At 38.0% G+C, this 10758-nt stretch overlaps 1 protein-coding gene across 2 annotated transcripts in view; it reads left to right on the top strand.

Annotated features, from left to right (window-relative positions):
• Positions 1-2067: 2067 nt before the first annotated feature.
• The window catches only part of LOC126969769 (paired box protein Pax-6-like), a 69689-nt gene continuing 60998 nt past the window's right edge, over positions 2068-10758 (top strand). For both annotated transcript variants that reach the window (XM_050815329.1, XM_050815330.1), the window contains exon 1: positions 2068-2301. In XM_050815329.1, coding sequence (XP_050671286.1) covers positions 2178-2301 — 124 coding nt within the window. In that variant the 5' untranslated portion in view covers positions 2068-2177. The remainder of the gene's footprint in view (positions 2302-10758) is intronic.

Genomic DNA, 10758 nt, shown 5'->3' with positions numbered 1-10758 from the left:
AACCTGATGATAAAATGAACCTTTTACAATACTTCTGTCCATATTCACTTTGAAATTACATTGAACTCATATAACTGCTGCTAATTTAAACTTCCGGGGGGTTTTCTATTGGGTAGTTTATTTAATAGGGCAGGTTTTGTTTAGTTTCAATGTCTGTGTGAAAGTACATGAAAAAATTTGGAGTCTATCCACTTTCATGCATAGTCATCACCCCAGCAATCCATCCACACAACTTTTAACAGAATACAAAATCAAACAATATGCTAGACATAAAATCCTTAAATCCACATGCTCCCCAATTAAATCGCTGTAGTATAGAATGAAGCGGAAACCGCAAGCGATCGAGATTGCTACAAATTAAAGAGCTAGAGTACAATGAAAGTGTGTTTACGATCAAAAAGAACAAGTTGGAATATAAAACAGCGCCAGTTGTGTCTCGGTGAAGACCTTCCGGCAATACTCTTTTCCCTGTAATTATAAATAAAAACCTATACTAAGTGCATGATACATTCAATAAATATAAATTATTGTCTGTATTTTATGCCTTATTGCTTTTATTAATCATTCTGAATCGTGTATTGTTATTTCTTTTTCAAATTAATTTTATATTTTATTATATAATAAAAATTTTCCAATATGTGCCAGTACATGTTCGATTTTTCAAAAATAATTATGTCTCAATTCTAACCATTTTGTTTAATAGTACCTAATAATAATTTTCAAATAAATTGCTCAATTCAGGAAGTATATTCATGAACTCTTAAAGTTAGGATTTATTTAAACTACCTACTACACTTACAATAATATCAAATACATAAATTATAAGAAAACTAGCTGACCCGACAGACGTTGTTCTGTACATGATATAAATAATATACTGTTTTTTATGAATTTGTCAATAATATTTCATAACATCGTGAATTTATAATGAAATAATTAATAAAAATAATAAATAATGTTTCACAACAGAACTGTTTAAGTGTGCGTCAATAAATTCTTTTCCATTCTATACAAAAAACAATACTGTAAAAAAAAATAATTATGGGTCTCACTTCAATATAAAAACTATCCTATCTCTCAAGTGTGACTAAATGATTGATTAAAGAAGTGCACTCCATCAAGTAATCCGCATTTAAATCCGTTCATTAGTTTAGGAGTTAACTGGAAACAAACATCAGGACACTCGATTTATTTATATTAAGATATGCTAAGTTATAAGTAGTCATAGTATTAATAATTTTAAATCTAGTTAAGCGTTTTTTTTAAATAAATAAAAATCTTTGGAACTATACTTTTGGTTATATACATACTATGTCCTTCAAGTAATACTTAACCAATGTTGTAATTTAAAATCACAACAATTTTTAATTGCTCGTTAATTCACATAAAATATAACGCAGTCTAAAAACAACGCTATAAGCGTAATGTTAAAGTATATAATAACTTCTTTAACACTTAATTAGAATGGTACGCACACGTTACTCAAACTATTAAAATGCTAAGCATGGTTAAGTAGAGCGGCGCTTAATTAACTAAGTTAAGCAATGCCTCTGTCTCTTAAAACGTTCACACGCTACTGTTAGATAGAGCGGGTAAGGTATACATTAACACCTTCTTTCTACAGAACTAATAAAAGATCACCTGTGCTCACTACTGTAATTCTGACACAAGCGATAGTGCACCTGTCTCTCTCGCACACTTCAAGCTTAAGCTGAATCAAACGAGTGCGAGTAGAAGTAGTTTTATTATGAATACAGCATTGTAAAGGCGTAACTCTTAAAAATATGGAACGGATTAACATTCTTGTGGGTATAATTTTAGTAGAGAAAATCGCATGAATGGTTTTATAAATGTAGAGAACATGAAGGTAGTAAATGAATCGAAGACTGGCGTGGATTTAACGCGTTCGGAAATCGAATTAAGAGCGCTAGAGTGAGAGGTGCGCGGAGGCTCGAGTCCGTGGAGGTTTTTTATTATTATTCGGTGGAGATTTTTTCCGAGGCGTGCTAATGGGAGTTGGCGAGGTGGGCGCGCCACTCGACAAGCGCGCTCTTCAGTGTTCTGGCTGAGCTTCTGGCGAGCGCGTGCGGAGCGGAGCGGAACTGACCGACCGGCGCTGGACTGATCAGTTCGTGGTGTAGTGAACCTGGTGGCGTATGCTGTCGCGGTGGTAGACCATGTTGATATCGGCGGGCAGCGGCCCAACACCTGACTTCTCGCCGGCGTCCTGTTGCGCATCCTGGAAGATGGAGCCGGCGCCTTCGTCTGCTATTAATCAGTCGCTCAATATGTCACCGAACGGTAAGTTGCATAGAAAAATACACACTTATTTGATTTTTACTAGCAAATATATTTTGACTAAACGCAAAAATTGGTAAAAACACCTAAAACATAATATTATCTACATAGGTTCGTACAAAAGAACCTTTCACACCTTTGATCATATTTTCCTCTAGTTTGAATATTGTTGGAGTAAAGTAATTCCATATTATCACATTATAATATTGTCAGTCTATTTAATAAGTCCAAAATATTTAATATAGAATATTATCATTATCAAAACATTATAAAGAAAAATATTATTTTAAAAATGTTTCTTAGCGCATTGCTTCATGGCATAATTTTAGCCGATTAATTTACATATAAATCTTGTTTTAGTGTATCATTAAGAGTTTATTTTTTTTTTAGTTTTGAATTTCTTTAGTTTAAGTTTTATTTATTAAGTGTACTACCCGACGGCATGTTAGTTTAAGTATATTAAAAATACACAATTGAGTTCTTACACATTTATTAGACTGTTTTGTATTCAAATGTTTTAGATTTTGTAACTTTTACTTTTAATAACTTTATCATGTGGTTTTCCGGGCATAGACAAAACTATACTGATATATTTTTTGAGGAAATGGCAGCCAATTTTCACACTGTTGGTTTCTAATAAGAGGTTGGTGAATAAGTTTTTTCTCATTTGATATGATACTCAACAAAGTTTTCACCTCAAAACAATTTTTGAGGTGAAAACTTCTTTAGCGGCGTTGAGCACTTTTCTGTGGATGATTAGTTGAATTTTCTTTAAAATTTTTAATGTAAAATAATTGTAATAGTTCTGAAGTGTTAAATTTTTTATGTTATATAAATTGTCATTTTTGTGTACGATAGCGCAATAAATGAATAACGTAGTTAACAACATAAATGCTAGTACTTTTGTACTAATAAATAAAGTAATTCGTGCCAAATTATTCCCTAACCATGTCATTATTTAAAAAAAATCACAACGTTAATGTTCATGTTTCACTTCTGCCGGCACTCCCGGAGTGCAACATGTATTTTTTTCAAAGGTTATTTGTATTTATTGACTGTATACACCTATGTGACATTATCGTTGACTGTGTGCCATCTTGAAAGTGGTGACATGATCCCGCTGCTGTAGAAATTTGGAAATTCTGATCAATATAAAACGATAAGTAGATAACTTCTCTTGATGTTAACTAATAGACTTTTGAAGAGACCGAATCAGGTTCAACTCTGAAGGTGCAAGATTAGGGCTCCCAGCTAAATTCAATTTCAGTTATCGTGATGAAAAACCACACCCTTTCATTTGATCAATTCCGGCCACTTTGTTTTAATTTCTCGCAATTTGTTATTATTTTTAAAGCGATATATATCCCTCAATCGAACGGTTGGCTCAGTTGGAAAGAGCGCTCAGACGGAACCTAATAGTTCAAATTCAATTTGTTTAATTTCTTACTTTAATCTCTGCAGTGGTTTGAAGCAGATATCTAAAGCGGTGCTTCTGTCCGACGGTAAGAGCCCATTATGAACAATGCCCCTGCACTCCCACCATACTCACATCATCACCTTATTGCGAGCTAGCCCAGGGTTTTTCACCATCTATTTTTCATCACTAGTTGTCAGTCTTCTTCTTGTCCAATGTTGTTGTTCAGTAGACATTTATGTTACAAGAGGCATATAGTAGCTAAAGTATGATACAAATGGTCTAGTTGACCAACTAACGTCAGTGTGTTTTAAATAAAACGTTAATAAAATTCACTTTGTTACTTATTCCCTAATAAATTACGTACTTACTTACGTCCTTTGGCGGTAGGTAAGTTGTGTCAGAGGCATTAAATTAGCCCCAAAAAATAATATTAAGTATCTTATTAACAGTCTCAGTGATTGTTGATTGTTGATATAGTGTAGTATTATGATTTTATATGGAAAAGGAGGAAAAACGAGCGTACTGTTCACCTGGTGTTTTGTGATCACCGCCGCCCACATACTCTTGCAACATCATCGGAATTACAGGAGCGTTGCCGGCCTTTATGGAAGGTGTACGCCCTATCTTTGAAGGTACCCGTATGACGTATCGTTTCAGAAACTTCCACCTTCGGACGACACGCCACAAGTTAGGATATCATCCCCACCATCTGGATGTGTGGTGGTCCTCCACAGTGCGGTTTTCAAGGAGCTTTCTTCCACGTACTACAAAGCTGTGGAATAAGCTTCCTTGTGCGGTATTTCCGGGACGATACGACATGGGTACCTTCAAAAAAAGCGCGAACTCCTTCCTTAAAGGCCGGCAACGATCCTGTGATTCCTCTGGTGTTGCAAGAGATTGTGGGCAGCGGTGATTACTTAACAACAGGTGACCCGTACGCTCGTTTGTCCTCCAATTCCATAAAAAAAAACACCTCTCATGTCTCTTAAAATAGAGTTCGGATTTATTCAGATTCAATAAAGAATCACAAATAACTATATTCTTCATTAAGCATTATTCAGTGAACTCATCTGGCACTCCAATTTTCAGCTATTTCGTGTACCTAGCTTTATTGAAACGCATCAAAACTACATTTTAAAACTTTTATAAAGATGGCGTCCAATTTTATCCGTAAGTATGGGGGCGACCTAGTATTATTTAGATATCAAATATAAGACCACCTCTCTCAATTATCTATTATTATTTTAACTTTACGAAAATATTATGGAATATAGATTACTTTAATGACCTACTAAATAATAATACCACTTATTCCTACTACAAATGTATGTACTACTAAAAACTTACTATAATAACATTATGTTTTTCGTAATAAAATAATATACAATGCTACCTACCAAAAATTTTTGAACTTTATTTCTCAAAATAATAATGTATATAAATATTATTATTTACGACCTATAAAAATATGAAAAAACAGTGAAAATCTTTGAAATAATAAGCACATACGAGGTGAACACAAACAATAATTATTCCTTTACAGTTTTAAAATTAAAAACAAAAAATAAGTTACCTACACCAAACTGATATGAATATTATATAAATACTAAACATGTATCTAAAATTAATTTCTATTAATATTCAATTACCGTTGTAGTTTCAATACCACATTTGATTATACCACAAAATAATGAAAATAATTACATAAACGCAGATAAAAATTCATTATATTATGTACCTACACATATACAAGAAGACCCAGATAGCCTAGTCCGAATCCCGGTAGGTGCAAACATTTATATGATGAGTATGGACGTTTGTTTCCGAGACATGGATGTCTAAATATTTATGCATCATTAATAATGTATATTGTATTAAATATATCGTTGTCTTGTACCCAGAGTACAGGCTATGCCTAGTTTGGGGCAAGATAATTTGTGTAATAGTGACCCAATAATATAATATGCCTGTTTGGTAATATCACAACATAATTATAGAATCCTTTAACATATTTATCAGTTGGGAGGCAGCTCAAATCCTTTTTTTCGCATCTCGACGCCTGTGCCTATTTTCTGAAGACACCCGCAGGGTTCAAACCCTTACGAGCCTAGTTCGAGTTAGTTTATGCTGTGATTTATACGCAACCTTTCAGTTCCGCAGGTGTTTCTAGGATGTTTTCATCACCGTAAGAACATCTAATTAAATACATATAGGTACGTGGTAGGCAAGCTCCAGTATTCCGATACTAGGCGAGGCTTGAAGGGAGATGTTGTCGAAGATATGATACATGGATTTATTTGTGGTAAACGCGCAAACTTGAGTCTTCTGGGGGTTAAATTGGACAAGGTACATTTTACCCAATTCCGCGACTTTCTCTAGAGAGGACTCGATAGAAGGCACAAGTTTGTTCCTGTTCTCGTCGATGCTATCGCGAGAGATGTTGGCACGGACGTGTAAGAAGCATAACTTGTGCTGTTGTCTGTATAGCAATGAGTGACTAATATTATTGAATGCAGAAGAAACATTGTGGGGCATAGCACGCTTCCTTGCGGGACACCATTTTTATGGGCTTTAAGTCGGAGCATACACCATCGATTACAACCTCGATGCTCCGATCAGATCAAGAGCTAATGACACATCTGCATTAATTTTAGGAAACCTTTATTAATTTTCTTGAATTAAAGTAACTTTTAGCACTTCTTAAGACATAAGTGATCTATCATTGAAGTACCGTATCTATTATATTCGAATCAATTTGCCTTTCCACGGCAACGTTTGTAGAGGCAAGGGGAAAAAGAAAGAAAGCTATTGTGTTAGTTGGAAAAAAGAGATTTTCATCCAACAAGAACATACCTTAAATTACCAATTTTGTCCTTTAAAAAAGGAGGTATTTTTTTTGAATATGTGATACTTGTAATAATGCAAGATAGTACTAAGTGCTTACCCAAGAAATCAGAATGGAGTGGTATCACTTAAGGTATATTTGATTAGAATTTAAATTAGAGTAATGGGCCGTAATTAGATATAGTAAAGTCGGGCCAACAACTCCAAGTTCATCAAAAACCAAGTCGCGTACAAACTTATTAAAATTTATAACTACTGCATTGGACGGTTTGAAGATTATAAAGAAAATAAATAGCTCGCCTTTGTATCCTAAAAATTATTAAATTAACAAAAAAACGCTTTCAGAAATAATAACACAAGAGACCAACGTATTAACTTTGATTCACGCAAGTGCTACACTTTTAAATAAAACACTTTATAACGGATTAAAATGCGTGTAAAAGTAACTTTATTTTTACATTAGTTTTTGCGTAAAAATTATGTTTTTATTATTATTTTAGCTATCCCGACGCTTCGTGGCACTTTCAGAGCACTTTTTCAGGGGGATTTAAGCAATATTAGTATAGATTAATGACTTTTTTTTTTATGGAATAGGAGGACAAACGAGCGTACAGGTCACCTGGTGTTAAGTGATCACCGCCGCCCACATTCTCTTGCAACACCAGAGGAATCACAAGAGCGTTGCCGGCCTTAAAGGAAGGTGTAAGCGCTTTTTTTGAAGGTACCCATGTCGTATCGTCCCGAAAACACCGCACAAGGAAGCTCATTCCACAGCTTTGTAGTACGAGGGAGAAAGCTTCTTGAAAACCGCACTGTGGAGGACCGCCACACATCCAGGTGGTGGGGATGATATGCTAACTTGTGGCGTGTCGTGCGAAGGTAAAATTCGGCGGCAGGAATCAGGTTAAACAGCTCTTCGGAACACTCCCCGTGATAAATGCGGTAGAAGACACACAATGAAGCGTCTCTACGCAACGCCAAGTGATCCAGCCGTTCACAGAGCACTGAGTCTCCGACAATTCGAGCTGTTCTACGATGCACGCGGTCAAATGGATCAGATACTGGGGTACACCAGACCAGAGATGACACCAATACTCCATGTGTGGCCGGACTCCTTCTTCGAAGCCAATTTGGCTTTGCCTTCCAGTTGGCCACGGAATTGGCAATCGCTTGAGATTTCGAGACCCAGTATTCCGATACTAGGCGCGGCTTTAAGAGAAGTGTTCTCGAAGAGCGGTGATACGACAAATGGGGTTTTTTTAGTGGTCAACGCGCAAACTTGAGTCTTCTGGGGGTTAAATTGGACAAGGTTCAATTTACCCCATTCCGCGACCTTCTCGAGAGAGGACTCGATAGAAGACACAAGTTTCTCCCGGCACTGGTCGAGAATAGCAATGCATGTTGGAGGTGTCCAACATATCATTGATATGCAGAAGAAACAGCGTAGGCGATAGCACACAGCCTTGGGGCACTCCAGCATTCATGGGCTTCGGGTTCGAGCAATATCCGTCGACAACAACCTGTATGCTATGCCCAGTGAGGAAGCTGGAGGTCCACTTGCACAAACTCTCGGGAAGCCCAAATGATGGAAGTTTTGAAAGGAGCGCCTTGTGCCATACACGATCAAATGCCTTCGCTATATCCAGGCTAACTACCAGGCCTTCCCCCTTGCTTTCAATAGCCGCCGCCCATCTATGTGATAGGTATACCAGAAGATCACCTGCCGACCGTCCATGGCGGAAGCGTACTGTCGGTCGTTGATCAACTGGTGACCCTCTAGGTATACTAAAAGCTGGCGGCTAATTATGCTCTCCATGATTTTGGAGAGCAGGGAGGTGATAGCAATAGGCCTGTAGTTCACCGGATCCGAACTGTCTCCTTTTTTTGGATCGGATGGACAATGGCTGACTTCCATGAGTACATGAGACTACGCCTTTGGAATAAGAGTGCCGGAATAAACGCGTTAGCACCGGCGTCAACTCAGGGGCACACGTTCTAAGCACGATTGGAGAAATGCCATCCGGCCCGCTCGACTTCCTGACGTCCAACGAAAACAGAGCTCGCCTAATAGTTTTCTGTCTGAACTGTACTTCAGGCATAGAGCTCTGACACCGCGGGATGGTCGGCGGTGTTTTTCCGTTGTCGTCAAGAGTCGAGTTGGAGGCGAAAAGAGCGCACAGGAGCTCGGCTTTCTCTTTTGCCGTATGGGCCAGGTTTGTCATTCCCCATGTGCAACGGCGGCATGGACGGCTGGTTGAAGTTACCAAGAGCAGCTTTCGACAACGACCAGAACTTGCGTGTTCCGGTCGGGTAATTGGAAAGCTGCTCGTCGATTTTGACGACGTGCTTAGACTTCGCACGGGCGATTTGCCGCTTAAAAATTCTGGAGGCACGGTTATATTTCCTCTTAAGAATTTTGCAGTTCGGATCCTTTGTGCCCAGCGCCGCAACCCAAGTTCGATACGCCTGTTTTTTGCAGTGAGATGCTGCTTTAACTGACGCATCGAACCAGGGCTGTGATCTGCCACCGATCGGTACTACAGCGCTTGGTATAAAAATATCCATGCCCTGCAGTATCACATCGGCTACTGCAATGGCGCAGGCACTAGGATCATCCGAAGGGAAACAAACCTTGCCCTAAGGGTAGGATGCAAAAAAGGAACGCATCCTAACCCAATCTGCTGACTTGTAGTGCCAAACGCGGCGGGTTGCTGGTGGTCTGCGACGTTGGCGTCGGATAGGCATTACACTCCTGACCAGGCAATGGTTGGACGTTCCGAGAAGGGCGTCGACAAAGACCTGGTAACTATCGGGATGTGTAGTCAGCAGAAGATCTAATAAGGACGGCATGTGGCTATCCACATCCGGGAGCCGCGTTGGCGACTCAACCAATTGGGACAGACCATAAGCCAATGCAAAATTATGCACAGATCGCCCTGCGTAGTCTGTGGTACGTGATCCAAGCCATTCGGCATTGTGCCCGTTGAAATCACCCAAGACTACGATTTTAGCGGAGGGGATCTGTGCAAGCACGTCGTCAATTGCCGCTTGAACGCAGCCCATGAGATAATCGGTTTCTGCGTTACCACTATGGGACCTGTAGACACACGCATAGATACGCGGTCGTCTAAATCTACGCGGAGCCAGAGAGTAGACAGGTCCCTACCCTCAAAATTGCCGAGACGGCGACAGCGGTGACTTGTATAATATTTGTTTACAAGCCCTGCCACTTATATAACTATATATACTACATTTTTATAACTGCCGTTACTCTGTTAGTATCATTATTTTATATAATCATTATAACTATAATAGCACATGATATTCAGATCTTAAATTAAAGCCAAGTCTTCTTTAAGCAGATTTCTAAACATTCTTTGAATCCGTACTTTATTCAAATTCCAATGTTTTTTATTTACAAAATAGGATACAAAATCACTCACTGAACGTTAAAACTACTCGTACCATCGAATATCTATGCGTCAGACAAAGCTCAGACCTAAGAAGAACGGATGCAAGAAGCTCAGTTTCTTTTGTTTTTTCTTAAAATTTCGTTATCAATTTTATGATTTACAACAGCCTCCATTCCCAATCTGTGGTATTATTATTAAGAGAGTCATTTATGTTCTGGTAACCTTTATAATATAAACGTCTTAAATCCTTTGAATTTCGTAATACCTACGTTATCATATACTCCTACAGTGTAACAGAAAAGGATGTCTAAATGGTCATTCAGCGCCAGGTGACATGTCAGAAATTCTATTACAACAAAGAATACATAAATTCCAATGAATTATTAAGTAGATTGTCATTTATTATGTCACAGGGCGGGCAGGTGGCGCGATGAGTGAGCGAATTGTTCTCTAGACAAACCCACAGGACATTGTTAGCATTGTATTGACAATCAAACTAATTAATCTTTAGATCCGATATATGATACAGTAGCGCTTCCGGTCTATGTTACCCAATATTCAAACTATCATATACGACGCAGTGTTATGATTAATGTTCATCAAGCTAAGTAGAAATTCGTTCATTCATATTTGATATGCTTAAGAGGTTTTTAGGGTATCTTTTTTGAGACTGACTTCCCCTATTGGCCAACCTGAGTGAAACATTTCACTATCAAAATGCATATATGGTGCGGTGCTCCTTGAATTGTTGGGGATTTCTTACGGGAAGTGTTCCAAAAAAATATA

This window comes from Leptidea sinapis, chromosome 19 (assembly GCF_905404315.1).
Source record: "Leptidea sinapis chromosome 19, ilLepSina1.1, whole genome shotgun sequence".
In the NCBI taxonomy this organism is placed as follows: Eukaryota; Metazoa; Arthropoda; class Insecta; order Lepidoptera; family Pieridae; genus Leptidea; species Leptidea sinapis.
This window is presented reverse-complemented; position numbering and strand designations above follow the sequence as displayed.